Source organism: Homarus americanus, unplaced genomic scaffold, assembly GCF_018991925.1.
Source record: "Homarus americanus isolate GMGI-L3 unplaced genomic scaffold, GMGI_Hamer_2.0 scaffold11022, whole genome shotgun sequence".
Lineage (NCBI taxonomy): Eukaryota > Metazoa > Arthropoda > Malacostraca > Decapoda > Nephropidae > Homarus > Homarus americanus.
Window position 1 is genome coordinate 14764711 of NW_024737068.1, and position 19891 is coordinate 14784601.

At 44.6% G+C, this 19891-nt stretch overlaps 1 protein-coding gene across 3 annotated transcripts in view; it reads left to right on the forward strand.

The window, feature by feature from the left end:
* The window catches only part of LOC121872992, a 60052-nt gene that overhangs the window by 22940 nt on the left and 17221 nt on the right, over positions 1-19891 (forward strand). For 2 of the 3 annotated variants that reach the window (XM_042376213.1, XM_042376211.1), the window contains exons 2-3: positions 13182-13413; positions 18600-18852. In XM_042376213.1, the coding sequence (XP_042232147.1) occupies positions 13244-13413; positions 18600-18852 (423 nt within the window). In that variant the 5' untranslated portion in view covers positions 13182-13243. The remainder of the gene's footprint in view (positions 1-13181; positions 13414-18599; positions 18853-19891) is intronic. The other variant, XM_042376212.1, reaches the window with a different exon arrangement.

Sequence of the window (19891 nt, forward strand, 5' to 3'; positions counted from 1 at the left end):
CCTCGTCTCCCTCAGGACAGCTGGTCATCAGTAGGGAGTCGGATCCTGTTTGGGTCTCGTTGGTTGTACGTCAATGGGACTTCCTCTCATTGGTGAATTTTATTCACATGATTACGATGACTTGACTTCTTGAGTACAGGTCCATCGTACTCAAAGGTCTAGGTAATCGTATTCAAACAATTAAGACATAGTTCTTAATGGATTAAGTCATCTTGTTAAAGAGGGTAAGTCATTCTACTCAAGGTGTTATGGTATCGTAATGAAGTACATTATGTCATCGTATTCAAGGGACTGGTATCGTACTAAAGAGATTTAGAACTTGTCAGGAAAATTAACCGCCAATATTGGAAAGTTGTGTAGTGTTCGTATTGTACATGTGTGTGTGGTGTACAGTGTTCATATAGTGTTTGTGTTGTGCGAGGCATTACACAATGGCGTTGACACAGGATATGAATCACCAGCGGGAATGACACAAGTGGTGGTTGTGTCGTACCATCCTCGGTGCTCCCTCCATCACCACCACTACTCCATCAACACCATTCCCTCCTCCACCACCTTACCATCATCACTTCCCCTACCACCACCTCCTGCGTCACCTACCATACCACCACCTATTACGAGGTCTAGGGGATTGAAATGCCTGGTTGAAGCCCTGTTGAGTGAAGGTAGACCTATTGTCGCAGGCGTTGATGTAGATACTCTTAGTGTAGGTAATGTTGATAGTCGAGGTATGGGGGCGGGGCGGGGCGGGGCGGGGCGGGGCAGGGCAGGGCGGGGCAGGGCAGGGCAGGGCAGGGCAGGCAAGGGGGTGGGGCGAGGGTTAGTAGGGAGTAAGATTTCTCGTAAATATACATCCCAAGGCGTTAATGGTCACCGAGTGTGGCGGAGGTAATGAAGCGTCCACCGCCGCCCCCCTCCCTGCCTCCACCACCTTCCTCCTCCCTGCCTCCACCACCTTCCTTCATCACCCTCTCCCTCCCTCCCTCCACCACCTGCCTTCACCAACCTCTCCCTCACTCCCTCCCTCCACCACTTGCCTTCATCACCCTCTCCCTCCCTTCACCACCTGCCTTCACCCCCCTCTCCCCTCTCTCCCTCCCTCTCCACCACCTGCCTTCTCACTCACCCTCCCTGCCTCCACCACCTTCCTTCATCACCCTCTCCCTCCCTCCCTCCACCACCTGCCTTCACCAACCTCTCCCTCACTCCCTCCCTCCACCACTTGCCTTCATCACCCTCTCCCTCCCTTCACCACCTGCCTTCACCCCCCTCTCCCTCCCTCCACCACCGCCGGGTTACCCATTTAATACTCGGTTAAATAATTTTATTGACATCTCTCTCTGGTTATTTATATGTTGAGGCTCCTCCTTCATGACCACCACACAAGGTCTTAGTCACTGTAACATAGCACCTAAATCGGGCCACATGAAGATTAGGCACCCCTGTTTATTTCATCTGATTATTAAACTAACATTAACCGCTAACATGAACCTAGCCTAACCTAACCTAACCTAACCTCCTTCGGTAGTTTTATGGGGTTTAATGGTGAGGGGAAATAAACTGGAGTGAGGGGAAATAAACTGGGGGCTTAACCTTCACGTGAGCCCCTAAATTTATACTTATCCTTATAATCCTGAATAAACTCAACGATTTCGATTAAATCATAAACTTCTTAAATGAGGGAGTGTTGGGGAGGGGGGGGGGCACGTGGACGACCCGTGCCGTCAGTGTGACAGTGTGCGAGTGAGGGGGGGGGTGGAAGTCTGGTGTGACAGCTTGTCGGGGTGGAGGGGAGAGAGTGGGGAGGACAGTGTCAGGTGTCACTCGCCCACGTTTCGTCACCTCACCTACCTGGAAGTGTCAAGAGTTCGCTCCTTCCTTAATTACATTTCAGATTATAATACATTTTGTTTGATTACCTGAAGAATCTCCATCCCAGTTTATTTCACCGTAAAATTAACCTAACCTAACCATTTTTTCCCCACAAACAGGTAGAGATATTACAAAACTACAAAAGTAATACACAAATTATTTCTCTGCATCATTGTACTGTAGGAAGAGTTGATAATTGATATATAATTACTTCCCTCTCATCATAATTGTATGTTAATTGACCATATAGAAGAGCCTCTATATTAATTAAACAATATTAAATACAATAAAATTTAGATTAAGTTTAACGTAATTCATCAGCACCACACAGTATAGTGAGGGGTGACAGCTGTGAGGAAATCACCATAACAAAGGTTTATTTACAGTAAGTTTGGTCACGACTGTGCGTGGTTCAGTGCCTGTGTATACGTGGCTCAGTTCTTCTGTGTACTTGGCTCAGTGCCTGTGTACTTGGCTCAGTGCCTGTGTACGTGGCTCAGTTCTTGTGTGTACGTGGCTCAGTTCTTGTGTGTACGTGGCTCAGTTCTTTTGTGTACTTGGCTCAGTGCCTGTGTACTTGGCTCAGTGCCTGTGTACTTGGCTCAGTTCTTTTGTGTACTTGGCTCAGTGCCTGTGTACTTGGCTCAGTGCCTGTGTACGTGGCTCAGTTCTTGTTTGTACGTGGTTCAGTTCTTGTGTGTACAGTAAGGTGGTTGTCGATCCGTAGCTGTAAAGGTCACTGTTTCTTTTGACAGAAGAAGACGAATGATAAGAATATTAACTAATAACGATGTGTGATAATGATAGTGACAGTAATGTTAATAATAATGATAAGAAGAAAATGTAAACTAATGTGATAAATGATGATACAATACGTAAATGGTAATTAACGAAAGAGACAGAAGAAAGGCAAACAATAACATGGTAATAGAAAAGAGATAGTTAACGAATAAAAAAGAACAGAAAATGAGAAAACGACAAAAGAAATATAGGATAAGGAAAAGGTGGAAAGCTAACAAAGAAAACGTCGAATAATTACAAAAATGGAGGAGTTAGAATTTTACATGGGATATATCGTAGGCCTACAAGGTGACACACACACACACACACACACACACACACACAGACTAAGAAAAAATATAATAATGATAAAATACATGACGGAATGGAAAAATAGTTGTAAAGTAATGAAAACAATTTAAAGGAATGAAGAAGAGAAAATTATGGTGGAGGAATAGGATAAAATGGTGAAGAAGAAGAAATTGTTTAGCATGCGCGTCGTGTGGCCAAATAAAAACGTGGTTTTTTTTTTAATTGAGTTGGAAAATTGGATCTCGGCAGAGGACAGGAAGTACCAGACGTGTTTCTGAGTACTTCCTTACCCCACCCCCCCCCCCCTCACACACACACACTGTTTGCTTTCATCTAACAAAATAAGTTGGTATATGTCAACCAATAATATTATAACGGTAATAGTGTTAATGGTGACACAGGCTTCCCGCCCCTTCCCTTCCCCCTGGTGTTGATACAGGGGGAGTAAGTAGCCAGCACATACACAACCAGGTGTTATCTCCACAATACCAGCGGTGTGATGGCCTACAACCACGTGTTTACACCACCATATTATCAGTAACTCGTATATAACTTACCTCTAGGTCCCATTTTTGTATTGAGAGCTTTTGTTAAACAATCTACTCCCCAATGTCACTAAGTCATTTTTGTTCATTGTATATTTTCAGTCTCTAGGTACTATGCTTTCCAATAAACCATTAATTATTATTATTATTATTATTATTATTATTATTATTATTATTATTATTATTATTATTGTTATTGTTATTATTGTTATTATTATTATTATTATTATTATTGTTATTGTTATTATTATTATTATTATTATTATTATTATTATTATTATTATTATTATTATTATTATTATTATTATTATTATTACACGCGCATGCGCTGCACTTTCTCCTAGGCAAGAAAGCTACCGTGTGTGTGTGTGTGTGTGTGTGTTACATGCCAGCCGTGTGTTAGAGCCAGGCACCTGTTGTGGACCTGCGACACTCATCGATTTTTGCGGCTTCTTGGAGACGGCCCTGACTGACTGCCTCTTGTTAACATGTAAATAGTCCACGACCTTGATTTTTGGGCATTGTTTTGTACTGGAGAGGTAGTCCTGGTAGGTAGGTGGAGGGGCGTTGTAGTGTTGGTGATGGTATTGTTGGAGGGGCGTTGTGGTGATGGTGGAGGGGCGTTGTGGTGGTGGTGAGGTTGGTGGTGTTGGTGCGTTTTAGTGTTGGTGATGAGATTGGTGATGGAGGGACGTTGTGGTGGTGGTGGTGAGGATGGTGGGATGGAGGGACGTTGTGGTGGTAGGTGGAGGGCGTTGTGGGTGAGTGGAGTGGACGTGGTGGTGGTGGTGAGGGGCGTTGTAGCATGGGAGGGCGTTGTGGTGATGGGAGGGGCGTTGTGGTGATGGAGGGGTTGTGGTGGATGGAGGGCGTTGTGGTGGTGGTGGAGGGGCGTTGTGGTGATGATGAGGATGGTGATGGATGGGTATTGTTGTGGTGGTGATGGAGGGGTATTGTGGTGATGATGAGGATGGTGATGGAGGGAGCGTTGTGGTGGTGGTGGAGGGCATTGTGCGATGATGAGGATGCAGGATGGAGGGCATTGTTTGTGGTGGTGGCAGGGTATTGTGGTGATGATGAGGATGGTGATGGATGGGTATTGTTGTGGTGGTGATGGAGGGGTATTGTGGTGATGATGAGGATGGTGATGGAGGGAGCGTTGTGGTGGTGGTGGAAGTGACCGTCCCAACGTCCTCATTATTGACGTGACAGGATGGCCAGGAAGCTGCTGCTTATTGTGGTGCTCCATTCTCCTTCCACCCTCCTCCTCCACTACTTTCTCTTCCTCCCTCTCTTCCTCTTCCGCCCTCTCTTCCTCCTCTTCCACCCATCTCTTCCTCCTCTTCCACCCATCTCCTCCTCTTCTTCCTCTTCCACCCACCCACCTCCTCCTCTTCTTCCTCTTCCACCTACCACCACCTCTTCATCCTCCCACCACCTCCTCATCCACCCACCGCCTCCTCATCCACCCACCACCTCCTCATCCACCCACCACCTCCTCATCCACCCACCACCTCCTCATCCACCCACCACCTCCTCATCCTGTCTCTACTTACAGGAGCGAGATGTGTAGTGGTGGTGGTGGTTATTATGGAGGCAAGACGATCTTTGTGCTCATGATAAAGACAGGTGTGTGAGGTGTGTTGTCAGGTGTGTTGTGAGGTGTGTTGTCAGGTGTGTTGTGAGGTGTTGTGAGGTGTGCTGTGAAGTTTGCTCTGAGGTGTTGCCAGGTGTATGAGATGTGTTGTGAGGTGTGCTGTCAGGTGTGTGAGGTGTGCTGTGAGGTGTGCTGTCAGGTGTGTTGTCGTGTGGGTGTACAGTATGTGTGTATGTCCATAAACCTTCACCTAACTTAACTCTTATATCTGTGCATAGTTCAGTCAATTCTACATGAACGTTCATCTTCACTACATAATTACACTACATCAAATTGAAGATGTCAGAGTTCATGGGTATTTCCTAAAGTCAGAGGCCATGGTTATTGTTGTACTATGTTTGTTGTGATTAGTTGTCAGCCTGTAGTAGAGTGACAACAGCTAAGGGTGGTGAGGGCCAGGTTGTGGTGGTGAGGGCCAGGTTGTGGTGGTGAGGGCCAGGTTGTGGTGGTGAGCGCCAGGTTGTGGTGGTGAGGGCCCCCTAGTGCTGGTGGTGAGGGCCCCCTAGTGCTGGTGATGAGGGCCCCCTAGTTCTGGTGTGTGTGGTCGTGTCTGGTGGCATCATTAAGACCCTGGCGTCGTCAGTGATGGCGTGACCCTGGTGTAGGTTCCTCCTCTGTGACCTGGGGCCAACACAGGTGGTCTGGGTGTAGTGGTCAGAGGGACACACGTGACCTAGTGTGTAAGGATAGTTGAAGTTTGAAGACCTGTGTTAGGTCATAATCGTCATTACACCAGGTGATTTAGATATAATTGTCTGCCACAAGAAGTTACACATCGTATTAGAAGTTTGTGGTAGCGAGCCGTGTCGGGATGAGAGGTGACTCACTGGGTTGGTAATGGCGTTAGCTGGTGATGGCGACAGACAAACGGACGCACTTAAGACTGACCTTCAACATTAGTTAAGTGGGTCGACAGCTGTAACTGTTTTCACTCCACTCTGTGTTTTAGTGTATAGCTGCCCCTCTAGTTATACACTCCACATACCTCTTCACTCTCTGGCTATGGTGCTGTGCCCCTTCTAGTGTGTGTGTGCGAATATAACGAATCACGTTTATTTTCCATAGTGTTGCTGTTCTTTATTGAGTAAGTAGAGTGGAGGGAACCTACCCACGACACAGTGAGCTACGACACATGCCTTTGATACCTTCATGGAGGGTTCGATACCCCGTACGTGAACAAAGATGTGTGTATGGTGCGTCAGTTGTTATTTAAGGGAGAAGCCACGGGAATCGTCTCCAGGTAAACACATACGCCGGCCCTGACGCCCCGGGGCCGGATATGGCCTCATTGCAACCTGTGTCCGCTGGTCATTAGTCCGTGAATTACTGCGGCAGCGGCGGCCCACCATGTGTTGTGTTGTTGTCTGTGTATTATTCGTGTGTAAATAAAATATAAATTATTTATCTTACCCATTTATAAGTACTATTGTGTTCATCTTTCAATTACTTATATGACTCTGAAGTAAAGATTTATCATTGTAGTGTCTAACATTAACACAATACTTTAATAATAACAATGGGGGGTGGGGGGGTGGCTCATAATAAGCATCACTACAGATGGCAGTAACAGCCACTGGTAAATCTAACTTCTTCTACATACAAAAATGCGTAACTCCGGCGGACGTCCGAGTAATTTTCCGGGCTGGTGAGTTTCTCTCTGTCCGTGGAGGAGGCGGACTGTCGGGGCGCTCTGCACTTCCCTCCACCCTCATCTCCTTCCCTCACCTCCTTTTTCCTTTCCTCTACCTCCACCTCCTTGCCTCAACCCTCACCTCTTTTCCCCCACCCTCACCTCCTCTCCTCCTTCACCTCCTTCCCCCACCCTCACCGCCTTCCCCCCACCCTCACCGCCTTCCCTCCACCCTCACCGCCTTTTCCCTCCACCCTCACCTCCTCTCCTCCTTCACCTCCTTCCCCCACCCTCACCGCCTTCCCCCCACCCTCACCGCCTTCCCTACCTTCCCTCCACCCTCACCACCTTCCTCCACCCTCACCACCTTCTCCCTCCCACCACCTTCCCTCCACCCCCACTGCCTTCCCTCCCTACTACCTTCCTCCACCACTGCCCCTCCCCTCCCTTCCCTCCACCCTCCTCCTTCCCTCCACCCTCACCGCCTTCCCTCCACCCTCCACCGCCTTCCCTCCACCCTCACCGCCTTCCCTCCACCCTCACCACCTCCCTCCTCCACCACCCTTCCCCCCCCCTTACCACCTACCTTCCCTCCACCCTCATCTCCTTCCCTCACCTCCTTTTTCCTTTCCTCTACCTCCACCTCCTTGCCTCAACCCTCACCTCTTTTCCCCCACCCTCACCTCCTCTCCTCCTTCACCTCCTTCCCCCACCCTCACCGCCTTCCCCCCACCCTCACCGCCTTCCCTCCACCTTCACCTTTTTTTTCAAGATGTAATTACTTGGAAAATTATTACTTGCTGCCCCTCGTCTCCTCCTCGTCACATGTCAAGTTAAGACGGATTAGCGCGCCTCTGGTCGTGATTCTCAGAGATTCTTACATAACAAAGTAGCGAGAGATCATTTAGGTTACGGTATCTGTTTTCTGTCTGTCTGTCTCTTATGTACTGTTAGACAAAGGAAATATATTTATACCTCTAATCTTCATCAAATCTGTATATTGAAATGACAGATAAGAAGATTAATTTACTTTCAAAATATCCACCCAAATTTGTAGAGTAAAACAGTGTATGTAATCTCCTTTGTATACTGTACTCTGGGACTCAATATAACACCCAATTCTTGGAAATATAATTGTGGATTATTATACTGTACTTGCAGTGTAGCTACGTCCATGTCTTGCCAGCCGTGTGTGCGTGTATGTGCGCGCGCGCGTCTCAGACTGGCGGGATTTGTGGTGTGCAGATAGTGTGACGGGCAGGTGTGGCGGTGAGGGATGGCGGGGGTGTGTTGTCTGGTAGGGGGGAGGGAGGGAGGGGCTGTGCTTGTACGTGACCGTGTGTTGACAACCCTCCTCCGTGTATCAAGATGAGGATTCGGAAATTAGTTTAAGTATATATGTAAGTATATAAAGTACAGGAGGTTTAAGTGTGAAAATAAAAGAAAATTTAAGTGTAAATTAAGTTCAATGTTTTCGTATGTGTGAGTTACTAGCACGTGTTCCGGTACTGGGTCTGGCATGAGTTTGTGTACAGTGAGCATTTCCGGTGTTGATGGTCTTGTAGGGCGGAATGTTGACAGCGCTGGCACACGTGTTGACTCTTGAGGTAGTGGGGAAGAGAAGGGAGGAAACGGGATCGGGTGATAGAGCTAGGGAGGAGGGAAGGGGAATGGGAGAGAATAGGAGGAGGATGGGAGATAAGAAAGGGAGATGGGAAGAGAAGAAGGATGGGAGAGGAGGGAGGGAAACTATACACAGATCAAGTGACAGAATCGAATGTTATATAAGATGTAGTGATGACACACTAGCGGGTGTGGTGTGGTGTGAGGTGTGGTGTGGTGGTGGGAGGTGGTGTTGTGGTGCAGAAAGGTGTTGTGGTGAGTGAGGCAGGTGTAACACAGAGGCCCACCTGGAGCAACACCTGCCTGTGTAACGCAACAGTGACGCTGGGGAAGGAAGAGTTGGGGGGGAGAGTTGTGGTCATGGGAGAGGCGCCGAAAGGGAGAGCGTTCCGGAGACAGGTAGGGGCAGGGAGAATGATGGAGTGAGGAAGTCTCGGAGAGGGTGGATACTGGGAGAGAAAGTGTCTTGGAGGGCTGGAGACTATGAGGAAGAGTATCTAGGAGGACTTTTGGAGGAGTGTGGAGGCAGGGAGGGAGAGTGAGGTGAGGGGGCTCCCCGCTGCTGCTGGCACATTCATCATCTCGTCTCGGGTAATGGGGAAGCAGACTGCCTGCGACGTAACACAAAAAACGAGGCTTCACGCAGAGCTGAAAGGGGGAAAAGAAACTTATAAAGGATCACAGGCGTATGTTTGGTCCCCTTTCCTAGGCCAGATCGAGAAGAGGATGAAACAGAATCGTAAAACTGAAACTGTTGGTAGCTGTGTAGGGAAGCTTGAGATAAAGTACATGACAAGACACACGAAAAAAAAAGCAGGCTAGACTGACAGCTTATTTACCTACCGTGAAATAGATAACGAAGATTAGTAAATGGAAACATGGACACAGACAGGTATTTGTAATGAAGACTAGAAGCAGCAGATGACACAAGATCAGAGGTGAAAAGGGACAAAACGATGTCCTCGGGTCACGACCCCCCCTCACTGGTACGCGCCCGACACACACCACCACCATCATTACTGTTTACCGTCCTGTGGAGACTCAAGGGTGGAGGAAGGGAGGGTGGGAGCTGTGCTCTAGCACCTGACCACTGATGAGTTGCAACATATTTATTTGCAAATATTCAGAGTATTTGTGGTATATTTAACCCCGGGATATTGGCGTTTGTTGTTTACGTAAACCCAAAATGCTTTTAAGAAGTGTGGGTGTTATGCTTGCCTGTTTACTTACACCAGCAGGAGGTGAGCGTCGCTGTGACGGCCGCCTTAACCTGTAGTTAATGACGCTTGTGTCCGCTGTCGTAAATGTCCCAGCGACCCCCTCCCTTCCCCCCCCCCACCCAATCCTTGGGCTGGTGTGTCCGCCTGTCGTAAAGGTTCTTCATGTGTTGTTTTGGTTGGTCGAGATCATGTGTTGACTTTCGTATGTTGTCCCTCGTTTGCAGCTCTGGTTGGCCCAACAATGACATAGCTTTGTTTACAGTATTGACGTCACATGAAGCCCAGAGCGAGGGTCATTGGGGTGTAAGGAAAGGACGTGTTTAGACAACCGTGGCTCCATCTGTAAATTGCTTGGGTGTGTTCAGAAGAGAAGGGATAATTGGGATTTACACCGTGGTGCACTTAAAGTGTTTATCACCAATGAGATTTATTTTCATTATAGAACGTCCTATTCACGAACCCCAATACACAAACTTCTAGGAGGTTCGCAAATCCTACTAGATCATGCCACTCTTGTTGATGACTGGCGAGCTGTAACTCAGCTCACCCACCACGTAGTGTGTGGTGCATCGAACGATAAGTATTTAGACACCCAGGCGCCAGACAAACTGCACCTACACAGACAGTTCCAAGACAGGGTTCAAACTGATAAATGAAAGACAAACACCTTCTAGACAGACAAATCCAAGACAGATAGTTGCTTGTCACGCAACACTAAGACAACAGGGTTCTGAAATACAGTTTCTTGACACAGTCCCCCCCAGAAACGGAGCACAGACATCCAACCCCAGTCTTGTAACCTCCCCTGACAGACCCGGCCAGATATGCAGTCCCCAGACACGCCCCTCCCGAGACACCGCTCCAGACGTGCAGCCCCTGACACAGTCTCCAGGCAGCCAGTACACTATTGCACTTGGTGCCCAGTTCAGTAGTGCACATTATATATATATATATATATATATATATATATATATATTTATCTTGATAAAATCACACGGGAAAAGGGAAACAGCGAAGCACCTTTTCCCGTGTGATTTTATCAAGATTTATCTTATCCACGTTTTCATTGTAGATCTACATGAAATATATATATATATATATATATATATATATATATATATATATATATATATATATATGTGTGTGTGTTAGTTATACATTACCTGTGATAAGTGGCCCCTACTGCTGCCCGCCACCACCAGGGGAGGGCACTGGTGGTGATGGCCAAGCGGTGCAATACTATATGATGTTAGTAGTGGAGGTGGTGATTGTGGTCGGGTTGATTGTAAGGGAGGGGTGGAGGTGGATAGGTAAAGTTGTAGTTAGTTAGTGAGAGAGAGAGAGAGAGAGGTGTAAGTGGGGGTGGAGAGAGACAGAGGACGTTCCTCACAACATGACACACAGTTCACACATTCACCATCAGCATTTATGTGTCCGTGGTAACTCTCCCTGTTACTATTGTATCATAAAGTAGTTGGTGTGGTAGCTATACTCGACAGCAGGGGGGTGTGTAGGGGTAGTAGGTGCCATGAAGAAAGGCGGACGGGATGTTGTGGAGACGATATGTATAAAAACAGAGGGAAAGTCGCAGGTGTTGCATTGGGAGCAGCGACCTGCACAGGTGTTCCGTGTCAGTGAGGGAGGCACGGGGCCCGCTAGGTGACTGCTGGGGTGACATCAACCCCCAATTAGGTTATTAATGACTCTCCTTTTTGGTGGTGGTAGTGGTCATGAGTTTTATAATTATGATATCGCCATCAGAATCCTCATATATTGAATAAACAAAACATCAACACGATCATATAGGACTTGAACCTTTCAATGTCAGATCAAGCATCACAGTTGCTGGTTAACGGCAAGGAGGAGTATTATTGCGTGTATTTATCGGACTCTGTATTAATTAATTTTACTTGGCGTCGACCCCGGGGCTCACTTAACCTCACCTGCCGCTCGGTGGTGGCTGGTGAGTCATGACGCAGACATGATTGTCGTCCTCCTAGACCCCTTGTGTGATGTGTGTGTGTGTGTGTGTGTGTGTGTGTGTGTGTGTGTGTGTGTGTGTGTGCGTGCGCGTGCCGTTTTTTTATTTTTTTTATTATGCCTCTGAAAGTCAATAACGCAGTGCCGGATCTCGATCGCAGGCAATTACCCTTCATTGTACCTTATAAACTTTTCACCCTGGGGTCATTTTTACCCTCACAGCCCAGAACGGGTAATGTCATCATCACCCAGGCCACCGTCTGTCAGTTTGTCCGTCCGCCTGCCCGTCCACCCATCCGTTTACAGGTAGTTTCTGCAAGTCCCCAGATCTCGTGCAGGATGAGACAAGATGAGAGTCCTTGACCTAGTTTTCAAGGTCATATGGTTGTTGGCTGATGTGTTTACCGTAAATGACATTGCCGTCTTAACTCTAAACACACATTACTGTGCGGGGATTTATCTCCAAGATGATGGGATGATGAGAGGGAGTGTAGGGGATTAATTGTCAAAACAAATGGCTGTTTTGAGGGGCTTTACTATCAAGACAGATGTGTTGTGTGGGGGATTTACTGTCAAGGCAAAGATGTGTTGTGTGGGGGATTTACTGTCAAGGCAAAGATGTGTTGTGTGGGGGATTTACTGTCAAGACAAAGATGTGTTGTGTGGGGGATTTACTGTCAAGACAAAGATGTGTTGTGTGGGGGATTTACTGTCAAGACAAAGATGTGTTGTGTGGGGGATTTACTGTCAAGACAAAGATGTGTTGTGTGGAGATATACTATCATGATGCACCTGGTAGCCTGGAAGTGGTGTCCATCACGCCGCTTTAATCACGATGCTCAGATAATGGGAAAACTTACTCGGTCATTAATCTTCACTGAGAGGAATGTGAGAATGTTTTTTCAAGTCTGCCTTGCTTGCATGAGAGAGTTCACAGCACACTGTGTATGTGTATATATATATATATATATATATATATATATATATATATATATATATATATATATATATATTTATATATATATATATATATATATATATATATATATATATATATATATATATATATATATATATATATATATATATATATATATATATATATATTTATATATATATATATATATATATATATATTATATATTTATTTATTTATATATATTTTATATATATATATTTATATATATTATATATATATATATATATATATATATATATATATATATATATATATATATATATATATATATATATATAGTTATATATATAGTTATTGTCATGAATAGACCAAATGCGCACCTGCCATGCAAGATGTTGTGGGGAGGGGAGTCAAAATTAATTAAGATGTCAGGTATCATGGATGGCACTATCGCTAGAACACATCTGTGACATTTCTCAAACTGTTCGGTTATTGGCTAACGGTTAATTTCCTTCCTCAGTTTCATGTTTGTATAGTTGAACACCCTAAAGCGTTTTTTTTATATATACAGTTTTATATTGGTATGTATACTGTATTTATGTACATGTCTGTCAAACACTAATGTTGTATCATTGATTTTCAGGAATACATGCCCTGAAAGTAGTCGGGCGAGTTGGAGTGGGCGGGTCCGCTGCAGATCACGTGATGAACGAGGGCCAATCAGGAACTGCACCAGGTTACCTCCCCTCCAATAACCACGCTCCCAACGATGACGTCATTGGCCGCGACAACCTCTCGGCGAGTTTGATCAGTCAAGCCACCGACCTCGAGTTCGAGCATGACACCGCCGACTACCAGTGGCTGCTCGACTATGAGTGAGTGTCTCTTCTTATGGCTGTCTCTGCATCTCTGTCCGTCTTTTTATTGCCAAGGATCTATCTCGCCACTTGAATATGGTATTTCAGGTGTACAGTCCCTCAGCCATTACAACAATTATTTAATAATCATTATACTATGAAATTAATTAGGAAATGAAATCACGATTGCATACTGTATAATATTTATGGACATACATGAAGATAAATAGGTAAATAGATTATGGAATAAACTGTTACTGTGTTAGGTTAGACGTGCATACACTAAATAAAAGGATGAATAAAAATAATAAATAAATGGATAAATCATGAAAGAGTACGTAGTGTTTTTAAGTGAATATGGTTGCCAGGTGAGGTTTCATGTTACTGCTATACACGTTTTCTTGTAAATGATGCCCTGTGTGTGTGTGTGTGTGTGTGTGTGTGTGTGTGTGTGTGTGTAAATAACACTTAATGTTTTCTTTTTAATAGTACAGTACTGTGCTCTACATTGTATACATTGCATACATTACATGGTGTTGGTGGTGAGAAGGGTAATGATGTCGCCTTCCACTTGGCATCTCTCATGCATTAACACCTGTCAACATTATTTCTCACAGGAGGAGGGGGGTGGGGGTGTAGGGGTATCGAGATATTAATGTTGTCTAGCACTCAGGATGGAAGGAAACTCTAACGTGGTTTTCTTGTATAATATAAGTTATATGATAGACAGTCTGGTGCTGGAGGTGCCGTGTGGTGAGGGGCCAGCGTGGAGCTTGCTGGAGGAGGTGTTGCTTGTTCAGGAAGATGGGCAGAATGAGAGTTGGTTGGTGAGGAAGCTCAGAGAAGGACAGCTGGTGGGTCGCCATGCTCGCTGGCAGGAGCGAGGACCGCCAGGCAGGCGAGGAGAAGCGAAGGCAGTCAGGCAGCAGCGGCGGAGGAGGAGGAGGTGTTGCTTGTTCAAGAAGAATGGTCAGAATGAATCTCAATGGAGAGACAGAGCTTATATACCCAGCAGCAGCCGCCAGTCCTCTATGAATCATGTTGGGAAAACCCAGAAAGTTGCCGGTGACTAGTTTCGTTGCTAAGCAACCGTACCATCTGGCGTCAGCTCTCGCTTGGTTGCTAGGAGACGGCACGTCGGAATGCGGTAGCAGGTGGTGGTTGTGGCTACGCAGTTGTAGGGGAGACGTCCACTACAATACTCCCCCTTCCCTCCAGGCGGTGTAGGAGACTTGTTGTCTGTAGAGTTGCTTAGCACATGTGAGGCAGACCGGGCAGTGCATGCCTCATGTGAGACAACGGCGATGGCGTGATGAGCCGATCGCTGAAATACAACTGTCTAGATACACAATATCTGTGGGAGAAGGGAGAAAAAGGGTGTGTGGAGGCGATGAATGTTGTGCTTCCCTCACGACAGGTACAGGGTCGTCAGATGCGCCTGCTGGGGTGTGTGTGGGCCTGGGTCAGGAGCAGGGGCTGCGTCAGCAGAAGCGGATTAGGGCTCGTGACAGCAGCTGGGTCCACGACAGCAGCAGGGTGCAGGACATTAGCAGGGAGTACCTGAGGGAGAAAAGAGGGGGTGTGGAGGCGATGGATGTTGTGTGCTTCCCTCACGGCAGGTACTGAGTCGTCAGATGCGCCTGCTGGGGTGTGTGGGCCTGGGTCAGCGTCTGAGGCAGGACGGGTGTGCTGCTGTCATAGGATGTGGTGCTTGGGGCAGGAAGAGGAGCCGGTGTCTGCTTGAAGACTGGGAGCATGATCAGTGTCTCCTCCATCCTGTGTGAGTGCTAATCTCCGGGAGTCACCATTTGTAGGGGTATCGAGATATTAATGTTGTCTAGCACTCAGGATAGAAGGAAACTCTAATGTGGTTTTCTTGTATAATATAAGTTATATGATAGACAGTCTGGCGCTGGAGGTGCCGTGTGGTGAGGGGCCAGCGTGGAGCTTGCTGGAGGAGGTGTTGCTTGTTCAGGAAGATGGGCAGAATGAGAGTTGGTTGGTGAGGAAGCTCAGAGAAGGACAGCTGGTGGGTCGCCATGCTCGCTGGCGGGAGCGAGGACCGCCAGGCAGGCGAGGAGAAGCGAAGGCAGCCAGGCAGCGGCGGAGGAGGAGGTGTTGCTTGTTCAAGAAGAATGGTCAGAATGAATCTCAATGGAGAGACAGAGCTTATATACCCAGCAGCAGCCGCCAGTCCTCTATGAATCATGTTGGGAAAACCCAGAAAGTTGCCGGTGACTAGTTTCGTTGCTAAGCAACCGTACCATCTGGCGTCAGCTCTCGCTTGGTTGCTAGGAGACGGCACGTCAAATGCGGTAGCAGGTGGTGGCTGTGGCTACGCAGTTGTAGGCAGTTGTAGGGGAGATGTCCACTACAGGGGTACGTTCAAGAGTTGGTCCATATGGTGAGGTTGCACACCATCTGTGTCAAAAGCAGAGAAACTCTTCTTCCTTTATCATCTGTTCTCAGTTCACTCCCTCATTCCTTTCTTAAATCCTACCTCATTTTTTTATCACAGTAAAGTTTTCTGAGAGCATTCCACTGAAAGACTTGTCTGTTTATTTCACTCCTCTTAAGTGCTCTCTCCTCGTGTTGTCTCTCATTCACCTCTAAGTCTACCTTACTCATCACTCTTTTAGTGTTGTGTGTTTGAGTATCAACAAAATTCTAGATTTTTTCATCACAACCTTTCACATGTTTGAAAGCCATGATATTGGATCTTTGATCTTGGTATGCATTCAGTAGTTATGAGCGCTTTACTATTGTGTGTGTTGTAGCAGTAGGAACACAGTCCAGTATTTAGTTGAATTAGGTTGGAGAAGTAGTGTGTGTTATAGAAAAAATGAAAACTATCTTTTAAAATTATGATTACAATGAATGGCTAGCATGTGCATCTCTGTACAGAACCTAGAAAAAAATAGTTATAATGTTCTCTAGGAAATTCACAGTTTACTGGTACCTGTACTGTATTTTCACCTGATGTGGAAATGACATACACATACAACCATGCTAGCCTAGTGTTTTAGTACTAGTTGAGAGAATAATTGAAGCATATTTGTCCTGCCAAGAGTAGCTCAAACATTACCATTGTTTATGAAGATTTTTTCCTCGTCACTATTGCAGTTCAACTAGAACTGAATAGCATATTTAATGATCTTGCATCCAGGTCTTGAGGAAAGAAGCCTGACAGTAGAATACTGTATATGTTAACTAACACTTTAGGCTTTTAATTTATTGAATATCAACTGATATTTGGACAAGAATATAATGTCTGCCACTACAGGAATTCCAAAGTCTCCCATATTGTTCTTGGTAATTTCTAAAGATTGGATAAAAAGTTGGGAAAGATATTGGAGCATAGGTTTAGCATTAAAAAAACTAAAAATTACCATCCAACAGTCCTCGCAACATGTCCGTGCTCGACATGTCAGTAAAGAAGATCCTTGGTAATTTATATTAGTTGTTAATAGTTACAGGTCAAATGTTGTTCTTGCAATTTATATGAAATCAATTTAACTAGGAATTAAGGGCTGTGTAAGGGCAAGCAGGCCCGGTAGACTGGGGGGGGGGGTGGCGCTTGTGGTAGACGCGGCCTTCGGGGAGGCTTTTCCCCTGGGACAGATGGGTGATTGGGGCATTGCCGTGAGTCAGCATTGTGCCGGCTGCCTCAGTTACAACACCTGGGATCAACTACATAGCCCACACCACCCCTATTAAGGTGGTCTTTGATTTTCTGGGCTCAGGCGTCGGAGTTACGGTTAAGTGATTAGAAGCGACATCTGGGACGATCACGTCGGCAGCAGGCAGTGAAGGTGTGATCCCATTGAGAACAGTTAACACAAAATGATCAAAAGCCTCATTTAGACCATTACTGATTACTGTACTGTATATAGTGCGTGATTACTATCTTGTTTGACCTTACACAACATGTCACACCACAGTAAACAGTATCAGCATTTAAAAATGCTGTACTGTACTTGTATCTCTCATTTCATTTTACTATAGTACTTTGAAGAAAAAGTCCAAATACCCTATATAATGTAATATTTTGCAAAACTGTATTGTAAAATTTTGGATCATAATTTTAGCCTCACAACAATGGGAGTATGTTCTGATTTACTGTAAAGAAGCATCTTCACACAATTCACAAACTGAAAGAGAAAACTAAGATACAATACAGTACTTGGAATTTTTTCTCTACCGTATCAGTTATTTCCCAGTTTAAGGATAAATCCTAAAGTACTTTACTTTGTTGTACTGAAAATGAATGAACCCTTTAGCCAGTGTGCTGATAGCCAAACAAACTGTACTTCAAGATTAATGGAAAATGTGTAACAGGTATAATTAACAGTGTGCATTATATTGTGGTGTCAATAATTCCAGTTATGAATACTGTACAGTACCGTGAACATTCTTAATTACAGTGCATTTTATATTCAAGTAGAGCACTTTAGACTGGTAACCTCACACAAACAGCGATTGAACAAATTGTGTTATCTTAAAAGTTAATGTATTATGTGGTTTATCATCATACAGTACTGTTCAGTGATGGAGCAGGCTGTAGATGAATACACGACAGTATTTTCATTCTATAGAATTAGGATACAGTACCTGTATTCATTACCTATATCTAGCTGTTTTGGACTAGAGTGGTAATTTGACACAGGTGGAAAAGTTTTCTCTCTGAATTATGAATGGTTATGACAGATTAGCAGACTAATGTAATATTTTTACTGTATATATTATATTAATGATTGTCTCTATTTTCTTTCCCTTTGTGTTCGTGCTTTGCACCTGGCTAATATGACCATCATCTGTGGATACTAACCAATGCTCCATATATCATGCTCGATTTATCCTTGATTTGCTTTCAAAAAACAAAACTTACACCCTTATATTCTGCCTTACCTCCATTCCATCTGCCTGTATCCCCTGGGTTGTTTCTTTAATATAATTACTGTACTATCTTGCTACTTCTCTACAATGTTTGCAATTCCCCTTTTGTCATGTACTTGCTGTATTACACTTGCATAAATAATTTCCTGGCTTATTGATTTTGCTACAAAATCAACCCTTCACCTTTCTTGGCCACTGTCACCTGAATCTATACTACTTGCTCACCCTTGAATAACACTTCCTTTAATCCTTATCCATATCCTTGACATGCGTATACCATGCTTGTGCCCATGCCTTCATTAACCCAGCCTGCCGTGCGCTAGGTACCGGGAAAGTTACAGCCGAGAGGTTGGTACGGCATCTCTCTCTCTCTCCTCTGGCCGGGACGGATCGGGTCGGGTGTCTGTGCTGGAGCCAAGCCAGGGCCAGTTACAAGACCTGTCATATGAGACCTTGGCCAGAAATCTGGATGCCAACCTTGCAGAGATCGACATGGATGATTTCCACAGTGAAGACATACACAACATCCTAACACTACCCACCATGTGTGGGGAGTTCCAGGTTGGTGAAAGTTTGTCCATCTTTGTTCACATTGACTGTTACCATCATCTACAGTATATATATATATATATATATATATATATATATATATATATATATATATATATATATATATATATATATATATATATATATATATATATATATATATATATATATATATATATATATATATTTATATATATATATATATATATATATATATATATATTTATATATATATATATATATATATATATATATATATATATATATATATATATATATATATATATATATATATATATATATATATATATATATATATATATATATATATATATATATATTTCATTAACCCAATAAAGCGGACTTCTACATAATCAACACCTCAGCCATGAGATTGAACCCACAAGCCTACTTGACTGTGACGGGAGGCAGCTAACAGCTGGACCACCAGGACACTAAAAGCAGTCGTAAACTCTGTTATATTTCAGACAAAGGCTGTTCAACGAGCTTATGGTGCCGTGAACCTCTAATGGGGACCACCCGTGCCGCTTAGGTGATCAGAGCAACGTTTTACCAAATCCGCCTTGGAAACACGAGGATCCATATATATTTCGTTAGCCCAATAAACATCACGGACTTCTACATTGGGCTGTGAAATATATATATATATATATATATATATATATATATATATATATATATATATATAAAAACAGCTGAAATGTGGCATGGAGATGACGATGGTTCCCAGAAGTGTTCTGAAGGTGGACTTTTGTGGAATTGGGCCCTATTGGTCAGTCCCACCCCTGAAGGTGGAATAACCCCCCCTCCCCATTAAAACACATCTAAATTTGGGGATATTAGCCCCACTTAAAAGTGATAGGGTGGTTGATGTAGTGTAAATAGTGTATTTTGATGTAGTGTAGATAGTGGAGAGGATGTAGTGTGGATGTTAGTGTAGTGGATGTAGTGTAGGTGATAGCATTGTGGATATGGTTTAGGTGATAGTATAGTGGATGTAATATTGATGATAGTGTAGTGATTGTGCTGT